The 20,041-nt window shown below is 43.6% G+C and overlaps 1 protein-coding gene and 1 long non-coding RNA gene across 3 annotated transcripts in view; one reads left to right on the top strand and one right to left on the bottom strand.

Moving 5' to 3' along the window:
• Positions 1–20,041, top strand: part of RASSF6 (Ras association domain family member 6) — a 263,285-nt gene that overhangs the window by 206,495 nt on the left and 36,749 nt on the right. For both annotated transcript variants that reach the window (XM_078676037.1, XM_078676038.1), the window contains one exon: positions 82–260. In XM_078676037.1, coding sequence (XP_078532163.1) covers positions 82–260 — 179 coding nt within the window. The remainder of the gene's footprint in view (positions 1–81; positions 261–20,041) is intronic.
• Positions 1,407–6,008, bottom strand: LOC144818528 (uncharacterized). The gene is made up of 2 exons (XR_013607132.1): positions 2,081–6,008; positions 1,407–1,992 (listed from the first exon to the last, which is right to left on the bottom strand). It is a non-coding gene; the product is annotated as an uncharacterized LOC144818528 (long non-coding RNA).

The following is a 20,041-nucleotide window of genomic DNA, read 5'->3' as shown; positions in this document are numbered from 1 at the left end:
TGAACTGATAGCTGCTGTGAGAATGTGCACCAGGTTTCCTGTACATAAAAAGGTCTCATATAGTACCTGTTCTCTTTGTAGAATTTTCCTGCTATGATACCTTAAGGCCAAAGGTCAGCGAGAAGCCTGAATCACCCTCACTTTACAGAACTATGAGCGATGCTGCTCTGGTGACGAAAAGAGTGAAGTCTCCCGCGGGTGAGAGGCGCAACTTGCAGCATCACAGGTTCTCCATTAATGGGCATTTCTACAACTACAAGGTAGGTCCGCATCAACATTCGCCCTTTCTGATGGGTAAAAATCAGTGGTTAATTGAACGAATAGATTTTTGTCGTCACAATGATTTATCTAAGATTTTGCCGTGCATGGTTGACAAAATTCATAATGTGACCGATATCTGTAAGGTTTCATTGAAAACAGAACAAAAACACTCAAATGAATACAAATGTTGATAAAAAAAGTGGCAACGTTAACTGACACGCTGACAGCGAAAATAGGAAGCCATTCTTTAGATTTATTTCTGTTTTCCTACCAAACGCAATTTATGATGTTAGAGACCTCTCAAATGTTTTCTCCATCACTCATTAGAAACTTTTCTTTACTTATAAACATGAACAAACAATACTAACCTACAAAGTGGGTAGTGAGGAGAACAAATATGTCCATATACGTCAAGAATTAGAGTGGAATTCATATGGTTACCCATAGAACTGATGGATGTCCTATCCACCCTCCTCTTTGAACCCTTGCCTTATTTAGACAGTTGCTATTCCCTGTATTCCTGATGAGGGACCTGCCTCATTCTTCAGGAGCATCCCTTTAACAGACCATGTGCTGATTTTGTAGGTGATCCTCAGTGAGGGTGGGCCAATTCTAATGTCATTCACAGCAAGGTTCCTGCAGTCTAGGACCACCATTGAAACCTTCGCAGTCCCAAAGGAAACATTTTGTAATGATCCTTGTGCACTAAGATTAAACTCCCATGCCACAGGGGGCATTTACTGTGAGATTCCTAGAAATGGGCCCTCAATAGAAATGGGCCCTCACTTTCAGATTCTATTTTGGTTTTATGGTACAGAAGACCTGCACCACCGGTCTTTCATGCAAGTGCTCTGTACATGTATGTGTATGCATGTGTGCACATGTGCGTGCACATCTCTGTTGGTGTATATGTGTGTGTGTGTGTGTGTGAGAGAGAGTCAAAAAGAAGTAAAGGAGGTCTCCTTACAGATCCATTCAGGGACCAGGAGAAATATCTAAAGAAAGGAAGGGAGGTCCCTATTTTCCACAGCTTGGGAATATGATCGTACCCTCTTTAGTGAACACACAAACCCATGAATATAAAAACCACAATGTTTACGAACACTTTCAATTAGATGAGATACTCAAAACACAATATCTGATAGTGATGGTTTAAAACAATTGTACAATTTATTCAGTATAAAACTCATACATTCAATAACAATTTTAAGTGCCTTTACAATACAGTGTTAAAAATATAGTTCTTTTAAAAATTCACATGAAGAGCAGGTTAAAAACTTGTTTGTTAAAAAGATGTCGACGCAGCGTTTCGGTTTTATTATTACACCTTCATCAGGAAAAAGCTATGGTCAAAAAGAAACATACAATTAGAATCATACAGTGATTTGCTTATTATTTTTTGACATTATTGCTCCACTATACATGTTATACAAACAAGGGATTATTTACGTTTAACACAAAACATTTAGGGCACTGTGTATATATAATCCAAAACATGTGGTTTTCTGGGGTTGCATCGTCACAAAAGGGGATATTATCACTAGAACTAGGCTAGAAGATAAAGTGCTTAGAAATTGCACAACCAAGTATCTCTAAATGTCGTACTTGCATACCTTAAGGTTTAAGGGAATGAATTATTGTCCTCTGTATTCAATTCGAGGTGATTTTCATCGTGGTACCATTCGTCATGAAAATCGTGTCACTAGCTTGAGCTTAGTGCAATAAAAATTTCTAAGGATTAAGAAGGGTCACAGATTAGAATATCCTGGGACTCCTATTAATTGCGGAATTAACACATCATAGGATAGACTGTTGTTACCTTTAGGTCTAGATCTATTCTTGCATCTGAGAGTTGAGGGAGCCACCGTTTTCTTATTGGTGCTAGAATAACACTTCTGATCCAAAAAAGGGGAAAAAACTGTTTACTATTTGATTCTAAACGTTCATTGGCTATGTAACTGTTGCTCGGGGGGTCCATAAATCTTACTCACCCTTAAATGTGGAGAAACGTAACAATATCTGACTTGATGCTCTTGACAACAGCGTTATGAATTGCAGTTTTTTCAATTTCGAGTTTTGTTCCATCCGTCTCTATGTGATTCGGAGTAATTAATTCCTCCAAATCTGTAATATAATACAACATTTTGAGCCATTTAGGATCTGCCCTAGCTGCAAGTTAATGTTACACCTGAAGCTATTTGTCAGTTCGTCATCTGGGGTTACTATAAAGAGCTATATTACAATGAATATAGTTCAAAAGATTTCATATACTCTTCTTGGGTTTTAATTAAACTCATTAGTCCTCCAGGAAATTATACCTAGATTTGTTTACGAGATCACAAACTTTCCTGCGGTTTCATTTATTCCTTTCCGGAAAGAACGTATTATCCATTTTGTCTGTGTTTCAATCTTATAACCTGAATGAATATTAACCATTATTTAAATACTAAGAAGACACCTCTCTGAACGATACACGCCTTGCTATCACTAACTCTTCAATGCCGATGTCGTGTTGTGAATTAAGGTGCTAATAGTATTTAGACACCAAGACTCGGATTGTCAACAGAAAGGGTGTTTAGGTTATGTGTACAGGTAGCATATCAACACATTCATAACGCTTACCCGGTCGGCGTGGTACGGCCTCCCTGCTCCGCTCAATACTCTTTGCTCGGGATATTAGTGGCCCTGGTGCGGTCCTTGTGTATAAGCGTTAGCGGATATCCGGTATGTCCGAGATTTCCCGCGAATTGTTGATGTCATTTCCTGTGCGTCTTAAACAAAGAACTACTCGGGTAGTTTCCAAACCGAGATCGCCCTTTATAGACAAAGTTGTTCGATTATTCTTAATTATTGTCGTTTTTATGTTTACACTCCATGCTATGTGTAACTAGTGGTGTCGATCATAGCGAGTATTGTTAGCCGCATGGGTGCTGTCGCTCATGATCTCTACCCATATGGATAAGTTCTGAATGGGCAACATTTGTTAATTAAACCACAAAAGTATTACATCACTAATACTAGAAACGATTTTTGTATAATTTTGGCATTACGAATTTGTTTAGAGTATTGTTCAAATTGGGTTTATTCAAGCACAAGGCCGCATTTTGTGCCAAACCATGCTGCTTGTTCCCGTCTAAAGATTATAAAATATAAGTCTGTCGTTCACGTCTCAGATGGATATCATAAACGAGGGTGATCGGTATAAAGTACCTATGTGTAGTATCCTTGCACCTTGTTTATAAAATATATATGCTATCTCCACCACTAGCCCAGCCTGTAGAATGCTGCAGCTATGATGCGCAAGAGAATGTTGGGAATCTGTGGGCTGAGGTCTTCAGTTGTCATTGGGCTGAGCATCATGCTGGATGCTCCTGGTGGGGCTGTACCATCTTATCTACTTATCTGCTAATAAACATCTTTACATCATCTACTGTGTGTGGCCTTGAATACTACATTATTTATTGCGACGATCTTCATGGGATTTATCTTCAACTCAACGTGCAAAGTAACAGGAGCAAAGTTAAAGCAGATGGGACAAAGAAGCAAAGACTTTGAAACAAGTATCACAAAATTAAGGAACAGAAATGCAAGCAGTCAAGTAAGAAACCACTCAAGAACGCCTCGCAGCCCCACCAGTGTCCACTGTACCGGACAGCCAGCTGAGGCGTGCTGTGTCTTTTTATATATTTCTACAACATCTTGTTAAAGATCCTACATTTCTACAAATGGCTACAGCGCCACATCAAACGTCTACAATGACACAACAAGAGTATAAAACTCCACTACAGTGCCTTTTCAAGTAAGGTAATTTTGTGGCTGTCTGTTTTCTAGCTACAGTGGAGCTGTCTGCACAGTGACTGCCTGTTTTTTCTGGCTACAGTGGAGCTGACTGCACAGTGAGTCCTACACCTACAAAGGAATTCTTCTCATTCCAACGTGAGTACATACTGTATGGATGCAATTGTCATGACTCACAGGGACAGCTGGACTATACTTAATCTGTCTAATGCTACTTGTGAGCACTACTTCGGAGGTACATGATGAATGCCTTTACGTTCTACATTTTGTCTCTTCAATGCATATGCAGGTATTACTGCTCTTAGTCTAGTTTGACGAGGGAGTTTCTTCTCAGCATTTTGACAGCTGTGGTTGTTGGTGCACTCGAAGCATTGTTTTGAACATTTACAATGGCACTTCATATTAAGCATGCAAGGTGTGCAGTACAAGTTCGGGTTTGGACTTATGTGGTAAGTTCATTTCTATTTCGTTTTGGGGCCCAGCTTTTACCTTCTCTTTTGGCAGTTCAACCGGCAACATCACGTTTAAAATTTACAGAGGCACAAGCTTACCTACATCCTGTTGGTGCGCTGTTTACTCCCTGCTCCCTCTGTGACGTACTGACGATTGGTGCAGCAGATGGACGAATTTGCCTTAAGCCATCCAGCATGAACGTCAGAGAACGTGCCTCCATTTTGACTTTGGGGTCTCTCTTCAAGACTTGTGCCCGCCTTGTAAATCATGTTGCTCAGCATCAGTCAAGTTTTTTATTTTAGCACCAGCGTTACAGTGTGTGGAACAGTGTTAAAGACTTTTCTACTGTTCTCCGGATTTATATGGGCTGTCTCTTGGACACCAATTTCTACAGCGGCTGCAACAACATGAAAGGCTTTTCGGAAACTTCTACAACATGAAGAAATGTTCTCTTTCAAAGGTGCAATACATACTTGGAAGTATTATAGGAACACAGGTGGACTTTAAAAATATCGATTTTTTTTAAGGGGTGACATTTGAGGTGACTTTTCTTCTCACGAGTGCAGTGTTCGATTATTCCAATTTGTGAAAAGTTGTTTTCTTGCACTCTAGTATTCAATGATCTGAAATTTGCTGCCACCTAGTGACTTTTTTTATTTTAATTTTTTTAATTATTTTGGAGTTGTTGAAAGCCTGTTCCTCATTATCGCGGTGACAGGCACACCATTTTCATTTTCAGAGTACAAGTTTGTGGTGAAGATGTACAAGTTTTTAATGCAAAAATGTTTTCTTTCGCAGGCAATTGAAGTTTATGTATTTTCAGTGTACCTTTACAGCATGCTAACAAAGCTTTATAGGTGTTTTGTTAGCATAGGATTTGGGTTAGAGTTCCATTATCCTTAATTTTACACTCATAGTCCATGGGTTTGAAGGGCAGGATTTGGGTTAGAGTCCCATTATCCTTATTTTACATGGAGTTCCTCCCTACATGGGGAGCATCCTCACCGTCCCTGGTTTGAGGGGCAGGATTTGGGTTATAGTCCCATTATCCTTAGTTTTACACTCACCGTCCCTCGGTTTAGGGGCAGGATTTGGGTTACAGTCCCATTATCCTTAGTTTTACACTAATCGTTCCTTTGTCTTTGGGACAGGATTTGGGTTAGAGTCCCATTATCCTTGTTGTTACATAGTTTCTCCCTACATGGGGACAGAAATTTGGGTTTTAGTCCCTCTTTCCTTGTTTCACTTTATTCACACATTGCTACGTTGTTAACTTTTCTTATGGTTGGATGATGGGTTATAGTCCCATTCACTTTACATTAAGATTTGTTCATGGGTTTTAGTCCCATATGCTTGTTTAAAGTCATTTACCCATCCTAGGAAGATGACTTTATTGGTGTTAGACCCAAGGTTTATTGTCATGGGTTTTAGTCTCATATATATATATATATATATATCTTAGGTCATTGATCCCCTACAAGAGGGATGATTTTTTTTGGGCCTCATTCTTAAGTTATGATCCCTTACGTGAAGGGTGTAAGATCTTTATAATGTATGTTTTTTCCTTACGTGGAAATGTTTCTATCTCTATGGTTAATAATATTTTTCTGGTGGGAAGATGGGTAATGTGAACATCTTTTGTTGTTGTATTTTTATCCATCTTTTCATGTTTTTTTAATTGTTCACACTCTCGTGTTGTGGTACTTTATTGTATATCTCTGAAAGTTGAACTATTTTGTATATTTGTTCTTGTACTATGTCTTTCCTTCTCACATGCCTGTATGGCCAGTAGGTGTGTCTGTCAGATAGTCATTAGTATTTTCATACTTAGTTTTCCTCTTAGTTGAGCTCCAAGCTCCCACATAGAGGTGAAAACAACCAGAAGTGGAACTCCAAGCTCCCTCAAACTCCATGTAAATATCTAAAAGTAGAACTCCAAGTTCCCTCAAACTCCATGAGAGTATCTAAAAGTGGAACTCTAAGCTCCCTCAGACTCCATGAAAATATTTAAAAGTGGAACTCAATGTTGCCACAAACTCCATGTAAATATTTAAAAGTGGAACTCAAGTTCCACCAAACACCATGTAAATATCACTCCACAACCTAAAAGTAACAGAGCACATAATGCCCTGTGATATTTGACACACATAACTCCCATAACCTTAAAGAATGAGACTATCCAAGGAACAAAAATACAGGGCACTTAGCTCCTACAAACTCATTTCAACCCCCTCCACCACCTTCACAGAACCATTTTGTCAGAAGTAAATTAAGCACATAGGCAATATACAGTGACAAGAAAATTAAGCAAACAGGAATTATTTAGCTCCGGTGAGCGATGTCTCACCCGAGGTCCTCACCGCACCGAGTGCTTTTAACGAGTTCACCGCCGAAGATTTCATTCCTGAGGCATCACCACTGGGGGCATATGTGAGGCTAACCATGCAGTCCAATGAAAAACTTCTTCACCAGGATTACTTCACAAAAGGCACGGTGCACTTGATGATGACGTCCACAAAGTTCTCCTCCCTCTGTAGTTGTTCAGCTCCCTTCACTCATCGTCGCCATGTGTTGTAATTGAAGTAGTGAGGCGGATATCAAAGTAGTAATGGATAAAGTACATTTATTAAGTACTACAGAGAATAACTGGTGTTCCCATCAGAAAGCCAGGGAGCTAACTGACAAGGAAGAATCCAGACAAAGCAAAGTACCATATGACATCAGAAACATAGAATGTGGGTCTTAAAGCGATACAGCTAAATACAAGTAAAGAGAATACAACATTTTCTTTTGCTGTGTTCTTTTCTTTCTCTTGTTTTTCATGGAAAGGAGGATGGGTAGGTTCTTCTGTATGTTTTTCCATTTCTTCGCATTTTCTGTGCTGTTTATGTTTCTCACTTCTTTGGTTCTGTCTGACCAGTGTTGCTTTCATTATGGAAGAAAGGGGATAATGTAGTATCCTTGCACCTTGTTTATAAAATATACATGCTTTCTCCACCACTAGCCCAGCCTGTAGAATGCTGCAGCTATGATGCGCAAGAGAATGTTGGGAATCTGTGGGCTGAGGTCTTCAGTTGTCATTGGGCTGAGCATCATGCTGGATGCTCCTAGTGGGGCTGTACCATCTTATCTACTTATCTGCTAATAAACATCTTTACATCATCTACTGTGTGTGGATTTGAATACTACACTATGTTTATCTCCAACAGTGCTGATATAGCTATTATATAAGAAAAGTATTTAACTTTAATCGTCATAGCTGGCTCTAATATGCATATTACTATTGTTTAAGGAATGGTCAACACACTGAGGAAAAGGGAACTGGTTTGTTTACAGAATACGTTCCCAATCCTCCTTAGAATTTAATCCTTTCTTGACAGTATTGAAGCGGGACATGTAGAATTGTTCTGGTTTTTTCCTTTTTACCTCCATGTCTCCCCCTCTAGCGTTCAAATAGATAGTTTCCAGCCCACACCATGAAAAATCATCTAATGTGTGGTGTGGTGTTGGAGAAGTGTGGCTCACTGGTTAGAGGAGGCAGACCTGGAAGCAGAGGTCAGCCCGGGACCAGGGTTCAATTCCCGACGCGGCAGGGTCTTGAGTCCTAAAATGTCCATGGACTCAACAATTCTCGCTCCGGTGCCTACTAGATTCACGGGTTCACACTCTGCGACTCTGGGCAATAGCTTGCTTAATCTCCACAACGGCCCCTCGCTGCGGGATGCCTGGATTTCACCTTGCGGATACCCTTCCGGGGTTATCTCACAGGGGAATACCAGGACGGGTTCCCTAAGCAAGCGCTTAGAAACCGCTCGGTGATTTGCGCTATATAAATTCCTGTACATTTAGCTGTTTGCCAGTGGTCCGTCAGTGGGGCTCCTTTCTTTTTGGTCCTAATAGCGGATTTGTGTTTATTTATCCGCAATCTGATTTCGCGGGAGGTTTCCCCTATATATGCTAAGTTGCAGGGACATTTTATAAAATATATAATGTTTTTCAACCTACAATTGATGAAGGATTTTAGTTTGTGCTTGGTATTATTATGTTCAACGTATTCTCCTTTCATGACATGTGAACAATTAGAACAGTTACCACATGGGAAAGTTCCAGTAGGTAATGGAGCATTATTAATACTAGCTTGTGTTTTGGTTTCTTCTTCCCTATAAGTGTCTACTAGTTTATTCCTTATTGTCTGATTGCGTCTAAAAGCAACCACGGGTTTGGGGAGTTTTTCTTTATTTTTATTTGTCACTAGATGGCAACTTCTGTTTATAATGTTTTTAATTTTCATGCTAATGGAGCTGTAATTGGTGACAAAAATTAGTGGTTTTTATTTCTGTTTCTCTTTGTTTTTATCCTGAAATAGGTTATCTCTATTAAAATACTTCGCTCTTTTATACGCTTGTTTCACCAAGCGTTTCGGATAGCCTCTCTCAACAAATTTCCCCGTCAGACAGACCATGTGCTGATTTTGTAGGTGATCCTCAGTGAGGGTGGGCAATTCTAATGTCATTCACAGCAAGGTTCCTGCAGTCTAGGACCACCATTGAAACCTTTGCAGTCCCAAAGGAAACATTTTGTAATGTTCCTTGTGCACTAAGATAAAACTCCCATGCCACAGGGGGCATTTACTGTGAGATTCCTAGAAATGGGCCCTTAATATAAATGGGCCCTCACTTTCAGATTCTATTTTGGTTTTATGGTACAGAAGACCTGCACCACCGGTCTTTCATGCAAGTGCTCTGTACATGTATGTGTATGCATGTGTGCACATGTGTGTGCACATCTCTGTTGGTGTATATGTGTGTGTGTGTGTGTGTGAGAGTTACATTCATCAAGACTGGCACATTTATTCATTTAGTGAAATAAAGCACGACCATGATGACAAGAAATAGGGTACATTTATGGTTTGGCAGAACCAATGAATCGCCACAAACTGTTGTTCCTTTCACGTTGCCTTAGTGGCGTGGTGTGATGGTCCGTATTAGTTACCTTAGAAACCCCACAAACTCGTTGTTTGTTCTTGAAAACACAAAGCCCAATTTCCATTATGGGCTGACAGTTTTCTCCAGTTCATGGAGGAGGGGGCAGCATTTTCTCTTTTTTGTTCTGTCCTTTCACAGACGGGAAAAAATACATTCGAATATGGCATACAAAATCTCACCTAAATACCGGGGGGTTTCTGATGGAAAGCAAGGCAGAGGCCCTGTGCCATGAGGGCATTTCCATCAACCAATCAATGAATCAATCATTTGTAAAGCGCTGGGGAAGGGCGCTACTGATCGAACAGCCAGGTCCTGAGTATCCTCCTGAAGGTCAGCAGATCTCCTGCCGGTAGTTGTTCTTTGGATGCGTGGGACGGTGGCGAGTGAGAGGTCGGCAGAGCGTAGCTGGCGGTAGGGGATGTAGAAGGAGAGCCGTCTGTTGAGGTAGGCTGGGCCCTTCTTGTGGAGTGCTTTGTGTGTGTGTGGATGAGGAGCTTAAAGGATATCCTCTTGTTGACGGGGAGCCAGTGCAGGTTTCTCAAGTGGGGGTTATGTGGCCGTGTTGTGGTACGTCGAGGATCAGTCGTGCAGAGACGTTTTGGATGCGTTGTAGTCGTTTGATGAGCTTGGTCGGGGCTCCTGCGTAGAGGGCGTTTCCATAGTCGAGTGTGCTGCTGACGAGGGCCTGGGTGACTGTCTTTCTTGTATCTGTCGGGATCAATATGTAGATCTTGCGGAGCATGCTGAGGGTGTTGAAGCAGGAGGAGGAGACAGCGTTGACTTGCTTGGTCATTGAGAGCATTGAGTCAAGGATGTTTCCTGGGTTGCGTGCGTGGTCGGTGGGTGTCGGGGCTGCGCCCAGTGCCGTCGGCCACAAGGAGTCGTCCCAAGCTGAAGGGTTGGAACCGAGGATGAGGACCTCCGTCTTGTCCGAGTTCAGCTTCAGACGGCTGATCTTCATCCAGTCGGCGACGGCCCTCATTCCTTTGTGGAGGTTGGCTTTGGCGGTGATGGGGTCCTTGGTGAGGGAGAGGATCAGTTGAGTGTTGCCGGCTTAGGAGATTATGTTGAGGTCGGGCAACGTGTGCGAGCGGGGCCAAGTAAATGTTGAACAGTATCGGGCTGAGGGAGGATCCCTTGGGTACTCCGCAGATGATCTTGGAGGCTTTGGAACGGAATGGGGGGAGGCGAACGGAATGGGGTCTGCCGGAGAGGAAGGAGGTGGTCCATTCCAGAGCCTTGTCTCGGATCCCTGGGGAGTGGAAGCGTGCATGTAGATTAACCCTGGGCGTAGTGTGCTTAGTGGGGCTACGCGAAGCTACGCAAAGTGGGCGAGAAACTACGCCCACCTGTGCACTTCGCGTAGCCCCACTACGCGCTGCATGCCCCCCTCCCCATCATACCCAATTTAAGTAAATGGGCCCCAAAACATAAATAAAATGCACTTACCTTGTCCTCGGCGTCCCGGGGCTCCCTCTGCTTGTTCACGGCACCGTCTACTAATCAATGCGCATGCGCGGGCGGCCGCACATGCGCATTTCTCGTGAGAAATGCGCATGCGGAGGTGGGATGGAGGAGCAGCCAGGTATCGGGTTTGCTGTTTGTTGACGATTTTCTCGATTACCTTGGCCGGGAAGGGGAGCAGAGAGATGGGTCGGAAGTTCTTAAGGTCTCGGGTCTGCGTTAGGTTTTTTGAGTAGGGCGTTGATCTCGGCATGTTTCCAGGTCTCTGGGAAGGTCGCGGTCTCGAGGGAGAGATTGATGACGTTGTGCAGGTGGGGTGCGATGGAGTTGCTTGCTTTTTTGAAGATGTGGTGCGGGAATGGGTCTGACGGAGAGCCGGAGAGGATTGTGCTCATGGTCTTGATGGTGTCATCGACACTCACGCTGGGCCAGGCTAGTAGGGGGTTGTGGTCGATGGTGTTGCTGTCTGTTGGGGCTGTCTGGGTGTTGAAGCTGTTGTGGATGTCTGCTATCTTGCGATGGAAGAAGGTGGCGAGGGAGTCTCACAGGGCTTTCGATGGAGGGATGTTGTTAATGTTGGAGATGGGGTTGGAGAGCTCCTTCACGATGTTGAAGAGCTTCTTGATATTGTGTACGTTGTTGTCGAGGCAGTCTTTGAAGGAAGTCCTCTTGGCCGCCCTGATGAGGTGGTGGTTGTTGCGGATGGCGTCCTTGTGTGCTGCGTGGATGTCCGGAGTTTGTTCACTGTGCCATGCCATCTCTAGTTTCTGGCAGGCTTGCTTGGAGGCAAGGAGTTCTGGGGGAAACCAGCTGGCCCTCTTGCTGCTGTCTCTGTGGGGGGGTTTCTTCAGCAGGGCGAGGGTGTTGGCGCAGTCTTTGATCCAGCGTCTGAGGCTGTGGACAGCGTCGTCAGTGTTGGAGGGTTTGATTGATGGGCTGAGAGCAAGGTTTGCATGTAGTTGGTCTTCGGTGATTTTGCTCCAGCAGCGGCGGGGGGACCTGTTGGGTGCGGTGGTGTGTGGTGGATTTCTGGAAGGTGAAGTGGATGCAGCAGTGGTCGGTACAGAGGAGTTCGGTGGTGAGGCTGACGGAGATGTGCGGGCTTGCGGAGAAGACGGGGTCGAGCGTGTGGCTGGCGAAGTGGGTGGGCGTTGTGACGAGTTGCTTTAGTCCGAGGTTGGCGAGGTTGTCGATCAGGGTTGTGGAGTCGTTGTCGTTGTATTTCTCAAGGTAAAAGTTCAGGTCTCCGAGGAGGATGTAGTCGGTGGAGGTCAGGACGTGCGTGCTGATGAAGTCGGCAATGGAGTTGCTGAACTGGGAACAGGGTCCGGGGGGGTCGGTAGAAGAGGGTGCCTCTGAGGGTGGAGTTAGGGTCTGTGTGGATCTGGAAGTGCATGTGTTCGGCGGTGCTGAGCCCATCGTCGGTGCTAGTCGAGACCCTGATGCTGTTCTTGTGGACGATGGCGATTCCTCCTCCGACTACGTTGGTGCGGTCTCTGCAGGTGATCTTGTAGCCGTCTGGGATGGCTATGGCGATGTCGGGTGCGAGTGAGTCGTTCAACCAGGTCTCTGTCGGGAAGGCGACGTCCGGGGATGTTGTGTCGAGCAGGTCCCAGAGCTCGACGGCGTGTTTGCATGCGGAGCGGGTGTTCAGTAGTATGCATCGGCGGTGGTTGGGGGTCTTTCTTGGTGGGTGGTTTGTCGGCTCTGAGGCTGGTGTAGCTGCAGTTCTGGCAGGAGAAGGGACCGTGTGTGCATTTCGGGGTGACCTTGAAGCAGGTGTGGGTCCATCCGGAGTTGAGAGCATGCAGAGTGCTGGCGGTGTAGTGGCGGCGGTCATCGTGGCGAGTGCGGGGGCCCGGGGTTTTGGAACTGGGCGCGGTCCAGGCACGGACGGGCGCAGACGGGCTTGTCTTGGGCGCGCCTTCTGCGTGTGTCCACTGCGCAGCCGTGCAGCGGCCGGCATATATAGAGAGGTGGGATGGAGGAGCAGCTGGGAGGCGGGGGCAGCGAGTGGGCAGTCAGTGGGGTGGGCCGCAGGCAACGCACCGGCAGGGGCGGTGAGGGACGATAAAGGGAACAGAAGGCAAAAGGGCACATAAAACGAGGGAAAATGAGTGTCACAGAAGGCAAGAGGGCACAGACATATAGGGAAAAAACTAGTGGCACAGAAGGCAAAAAGGGCACAGAAATACAGGAAAAATGAGTGTCAGAGAAGGCAAGAGGACACAGAAATACAGGGAAAAAACGAGTGGCACAGAAGGCAAAAAGGGCACAGAAATACAGGAAAAACTAGTGTCACAGAAGGCAAGAGGGCACAGAAATACAGGGAAAAAATGAGTGGCGCACAAAGCAGTAACTGTTGCATTTTGTACACAGTGCCACCCAACTCTCATTGAGTCATGGGAAGTTTAAACTGTGGAAATGGACATAAATTAATTGTTGCATGCCCCATTATTATCCAACTTTGAATGGCCTCTTTAACGTTGCTCACCTGAAAATTAAAGACCAAATTGTTAAGGACTTTTCTAAAAGATTACTTCTGACCAACGACTTCAGAGGACATGTTATACCTTTCCATTTAACAGTGCTAACAAATCATCCACAGCAATCTAGCAGCACCCAGCAATTTGAACTATATGTTGGCACGGCTCATGTGGAGTGAGCCTCTTGACAAAGCTCATATGAAGCGAGCCTCTCCACATCATTTTTGGTGATCCTATATAAGCAGCTTCTGACTACAACACAGGAATAACATTTGCTCTTGATAACACGGCAAGTTTGCATATGTTTACTGGCAGTTGTGAGGGTCTACTGATCAATCCTGCAGGAAGGTAGAGTTATATGGATAAGATTCTGTGGTGACAGAGACAATGTAAAGCCTATACGTACGAGGTTTTACATATTTAGACATGGATGAGCACAACATTTGTAGATCTGGTGTTTGCTCCAGATTTCTAAGTGCCAAATTATTTGACAAGCAAAGCCATTTCAACGTAAGCAAGTTATAAGGGGATCCTAGCCAGCTGTCTGACTGATGGGACCCACATCCACATGTTCCAGAGATTCTGCCCAGATCATTTAAGGGGTGGAGATGATTAGACAGGCTTATCGGCATGAGTACATTTGAAGCTCAGACTGCTTGGTGCTGCACTAAGTTTTGCCAGTGCCTACTTCTTAACATAAACACATTCATTCCACTAGCAGAACAGTACAGTACACAGCCAAAAAAATTAAAGCTTGGACTGAATGGAATCCAGGGGTTTGTCCCATTCAAACAATTTGCATCTTTTGCAGTCTTATTGGTCTTCGTCAGCAGCTATTCTGTTAGAAATGGGGGTCTCTAGTTGGCAATGGTTTGCACCTTTGTCCAAGTAGGGACCCTTCTCCATAGTCAGGGTAAGGGGGATAACCCCTGCTCACCGCTTTGGTAGCTTGGCGCGAGCAGACAGACTTATCTCAGAGGAAGTGTGTAAAGCGCGTGTGCCCACATAGTAATACAGTGAAAACACTAAAAATGGACACCACAACAGTTTAGAAAAATACATAATCTTTATCCAAACCAAACAAGACCAAAACAACAAAAATACACAATACAGTAATCAAAATGTACTCCTTACAAGGTAAAAGCAGTCTGTCCATAGCAAACTATAGATGCAACACTTTCAACACAAAGAATCTTGGATGCGTCAAAATCATAAACAAAAACAGCCGCAGTGAAGGTGATGCATCAGTTCCTTGCGTGCAGGGAAGTTGATGTGACTGTTCTTTACTCCAGGGGAGGTGATGCGTCGGTTCCTTACTGTCATGCAGGGGAGGTGATGCATCGGCTCTTAACTGAAGGGGAGGTGATGTGTCAGTTTCTTACTGAAGGGGAGGTGATGCGTCAGTTTCTTACTGCGGCCTTGGTGTTCTTGTGGACTTGGCACCCCGGTGTGATGCATGGGGATTCAGGGATGCATCGGTTCTCAATGGGGTGGCAACGGTGCAATGATCAGTGCAATGATCTCGGACTTCGGAGATCGGTACAAGGGATTCAGCGTGCATCGATTTCTGCAGCCGCAGGCCAGCACTGTGTCGGTTTCTTCGGCGATGCTTTGGAAATAGGTGCAGATGCATTGCGCTTCTTGTAGTTGCATCTCTTTTCCAGCTCCCAGCATCAGGAACAATCTTCAGAGGCCCACCTCAGCAAAAGGCAACTCTTGGCAGGTCCGAACCCCCAGCAAGGAATTTCAGAGGAGCTGGTGGTGAAGTCTTTGTATCCCTGAGACTTTAAAATATGAGGCAATCTCTATTTCAAGCCCATGGAGATCTTCGTCAAGCAGGAGGCACAGCACACAGCCAACCCTTTATCTTCTCCTTGGCAGAAACAGCCAATGCAGGCCAACCCCAGACAACACACAGCAAAGGGGCTGTACTTCCCCTTCAGTTTTCCCAGCTCTTCTCCTTGACAGAGGTTCCTCTTGAGTCCAGAAGTAATCTAAGGTTCTGAGGTCCGGGCCCCAACATTTGTAGTTCATTTGTATTTTTTCTCTGGTGTCAGAGAGGCTCTGTGTGCTCAGTCCAAACTATCTCTGTTCCCTCTGGTGCAGCTTCCTGGCAGGAGGTGGAGACAGCAGTGTGTAAGGCAGGCCAGGCCTATTCAGGTGAAAGGAAATCTCCACCCCCTACTTTAAATGCAGCCCATGTGTATTCAGCCCAGCCCTGCCTCATCCAGGAAAGGTAGGACACACCTCAACCCCCGCAGTGGCTGTCTTCAGTGAAAGCACATCCCCAGCCCATGTCACTCCAAAGCCAGACAGTCAATCCACAAACCAGCAGAGTCACACAGGATGGCTCAGCAAGAAAACTACTTTCTAAAAGTGGTGTTTTCAACACAGAATGTAAAAATCATCCTTACTAAAAGAGGCATCTTTAGATTCTTGGTCCAGGCATACTAATCTTCAACTCCCATCTTGTCCCAGTGGGAAGTTATATTTATAAGCTGTTATAAATAAACTCCCCATTCTTTCCTATGGGACAGATAGCCTTTCAACATTGAAAAAAGAAATCCCCTGTAGTTCACTATCAGGACAGGTTACACACATCAAAACATGTGTACCTTCCACAGGCACTGCACCCTTCCCACAGGGGTACCTCTGGCCTACCTTAGGGGTGACTGACATGTAACAAAAGGGAAGGTTAGGCCTTAGTAAGTGGGTGCACTTGCCAGGACCACATGGCAATGCCAAACTGCACACAGAGACTGCAATGGCAGGTCTGATAGCCTTGTTCAAGGCTACTTGGGTGGGTGTCACACTCAGTGCTGCGGGCCAACTAGCATCATTTGGCTTACAGGCCCTGGGAACACATATTGCACTGAACTAGGGACTTAGTAGTAAGTCAAACAGGCCAATCATGGAAACACCAATCCATAGCCACAATTTACAGAGGGAGCACTTGCAATTTGGCACTGATCAGCAGTGGCAAAGTACACAAAGTATCTAGACCAGGAAAAACAAAGTCCAGCTCACAGCACAGTAAAATTACAGGAGGCATGGCAAATGTACAGGGGAAAACCACGGCAAGGATGCCAAGTCTAACATACTGCATAACTGCGTTATCTTCAAGTTAGTGCTTCCTATTCAAACCAATGATATACTTTCTGTTTTTACAGCACCAAAAGAAAATCGTAATAGCACATAGGGTATCTCCAACTATGTGTCCAGAATGTGGAACAATACCCTGCATATACCATTGCGTATGGAAACAAAAGATGCAAAGCTCTCATATGAGCTGCCCAATACAATGCCAGTTTTCAACAGACACAACCATAGCTTTAATTGGATGAATCACTCAAACCAACTCATAACATAGACACTGCCTCTCCCACACATTGCATTTTCCTGGGCACTCTCAAAACAGAGGAGAACCTCCCAATAGCAAAGTGAACCTCTCCACACGATAGAATGAATTTAAAACCTACACTTTTACTGACCCCCACCCACTCCCACTCCCATTCATCATACAACTGATAGAAGTGCAGTAGCCATCCAAATAGAGGAGAAGACACACACAAACCACTTCTGCATGACTACCATTCAGATTTCAGACAGCAATTCAGGGCAAACAGTGATGTCATCCATGTTGTGATCACACAATCCTGCTCTAAGAGAAGACTGACGCCATCTATTTGTACCACTTGTTCTTCCGGCAGTCTATGATACCATGGACAGTTAAGCCTTCATCAACAGCCACTTGGTGCACATGGGATTCACTGACACTGTTGCTTGTGATTCTGCCTCTCTGACTGTTTTAGTCTTGTCCATACGGACACTCATTTGTCCCTGTGGCTTCCAGGAACCCACAAAGCACCGAAGGGATCAACCATCTGCCCTTGAACTTAAACCGGTACATGGAATTCCTCTAAGTTTTCGCAAACAATGGAATAAAGATCTACCAATAGGATGAAGATGCCCAAGAGTATCTAAAAGCCTCCTCTTTCATGGACATGGACTGCCTCAAAACTGCTTCTCCTTCATCCAAATCTGTGTATATCTCAAGCTGATGACAAACAAGAATCAAGTCCAGCTTCATATTCATTAGCACTATGTAGGTCTAGATTCGGGACTCCTTTCTAGCATGCAATTTCATCACATTTAACCATGAATGCCAAATCACCTCACCTTCAACCCCAAACTCTCCTTCAAAGCTCATATTCGTTTTTTTTTTAGTTTCATTGTTTTTTTGTTTTTTTAAAGTTTTTATTGAGCAGAAAGAGGATAAATTACAGTTCATGAATGAGGGGTTTTAAGCAATGGAATTAAAAACAAGTTTAAACAAGATGCTTCTTCTATGAATTGAAATACATAAAGATGGAACATGCTTGAGGAGCGAAAAAAAAAAAAAAAAAAAGGGGTAGAAATTTAGAAAATACAGAGCCCCAAAGCAGGCATTAATGTACTCATTATTTCATTATTATTTCCCAGCATTATTGAGTAATTATTTTTAAAAAACAGTCAGTATGCTGCGTTCACAAACTTAATCATAAAGTGCAAGTGCAATACAGTACATTCGAGCATAATTGAAACAATGTGCAAAATCCGCAAATTTAGATGTAAAGTGCAAATGCATAGATAGTGCAATCTGACCTGGAGTAAAGTGCTTAGGAATAACAGTTTGCTTATTTAACTCAATCTGACAATATTTCTTGCCTGCTTTTGAAATTGTTTTGGTCTAGTTTTAACATTCGATCTGTTTTTGACTTAACCCCCCTTTTATCGTCTCCGAGTTATCAAAGTATTTCCATTTTCTTTCAAAACTTCTGATAGATCCCACTCTACAGGCATAGGCTTTTTCAAAGTTCCGGGACCTCCTCATTTTGTTGAGCCATTTTACATGGGATGGGGGTTCCTTTGATTTCCAATTTTGGAGTATTAGGGAAAGAGCAACTGTACATGAAATAAACAAAAACTTTTCCTCATTTTCATTGAGGAAACCTCTATCTTTGGATAAACCAAAAAGGACCAGTTCAGCTGAGGGTGTTAGTGTTTTCCCTATTGCCTCCTTGATGTCTATAAATATCGCCTCCCAGAAGGATTTCAATTGAGGACAAGAGAAAAAGGTATGAAGCCAGCCTCCCTGACCGGTGGCTAGACTTCTAAAACATTTATTCTCGGACTCTGGGAACCTTTTTTCGAGTGCTTCCGGAGTCCAGTACGCTAGCCAGCGGGACAAAAAGGCCATCCTTTTAAAATTAGCGGCACGTAACGATTTATAGCCTAGCAAACTTATAATTTCCCAATCCTTGTGTGTTATATTACATTGGGTTTGGTTAAGTATTTTCTCTAAATGGTTATCAATCGTATTTAAATGACCATCAAAATGGAGCCTTTTGTACCAATTTCCTATGCCGATGATTTTGGCTTCGTAAAGAAGTGTAACCAACTCGCCCGCTATGGGAAGATGTCCACCAATAGTTTTTCTTAAAAAGTGGGAAATTTGTAGATAATCAAAAAAAGTTGGTTTCATGGGAGTAGTTATTCTAGCCTGGACTTCTTGCCAATAAAGTAATCTGTTTTGGACAAAGAAGTGTCTCAATTCCCTGAATCCTAACTTCTCCCAATTTAAAATTTGGCTACTACTAATTTTGAGTCCCAAACACGAACATTCACGTAGGCTTAAAAACTGGGAGGCTGAGGAGCTCTGATTATTCTTAAAAAACGACTGTAGTCTAGATAGATGTTCTTTTATAGTCTTATATCTTGTCCTTTTGGGAAGTTTTGCGGTCTTTAAAAAAACCTGACTTTGGGAATGAGATTCTTGTAGCATTTTTACTAAGAAGAAGCTGTCTCGTTTATTTTTTAAACCTATCAGACCCGCCACTGAATCGAGAAAGGCTGCCTCATAATATGTTTTTATGTTTGGAAGAGCAAGTCCCCCCTGATCAATTGGGAGTTGAATCACTGAAAGCTTCACTCTGGGGGTTTTACCCCCCACACGAAGCATCTGATCATAGATTCGACATCTTTAAAAAAAGTAGAATTGAACTTAATAGGTATGTTACTAAATAAAAATATTAATAAAGGTAAAATCGACATCTTGATCAGAGATACCCTACCAATCAAGGATAGAGGAATTGAAAGCCATTGAGAGAGAAGATTCTTTATTTTATTCTTCATTCTCACATAGTTATGTAGGCAAAGCTGGTGATAATCACAGGTCACATAGATGCCTAGGTATCTCATTGGGTCTCGACTTGTGGCCTGGACATGTAAACAGGATGGAAGATGACTAAGACTGGTGTTTAAGGCGAGAACCTCTGTTTTTTTGTGTTAATTTTGTAGCCCCCTATTTGTTCATATGCTTTGAATTCTTTTAATATGCTTTCAATATTCTCCTTGCTTGGCTTTGCGTAGAGGATAATGTCATCGGCGAATAATTTAAGCTTCGCCATCCCTATAATAGGGGGGAGGATATCGGGATTGTTTCTAATTTTGATAGCCATGGGTTCTATAAAAAAAGTAAAAAGGAGGGGGGATAAAGGGCAGCCCTGCCTGGTCCCGCGATTAACTTGGATTTTGCCGGCTTTTTCGGCATTT

This window comes from Lissotriton helveticus, chromosome 2_1 (assembly GCF_964261635.1).
Source record: "Lissotriton helveticus chromosome 2_1, aLisHel1.1, whole genome shotgun sequence".
Lineage (NCBI taxonomy): Eukaryota > Metazoa > Chordata > Amphibia > Caudata > Salamandridae > Lissotriton > Lissotriton helveticus.
The sequence above is the reverse complement of the archived record's forward strand: the minus strand, read 5'-3'. Positions and strand labels throughout refer to the sequence as shown.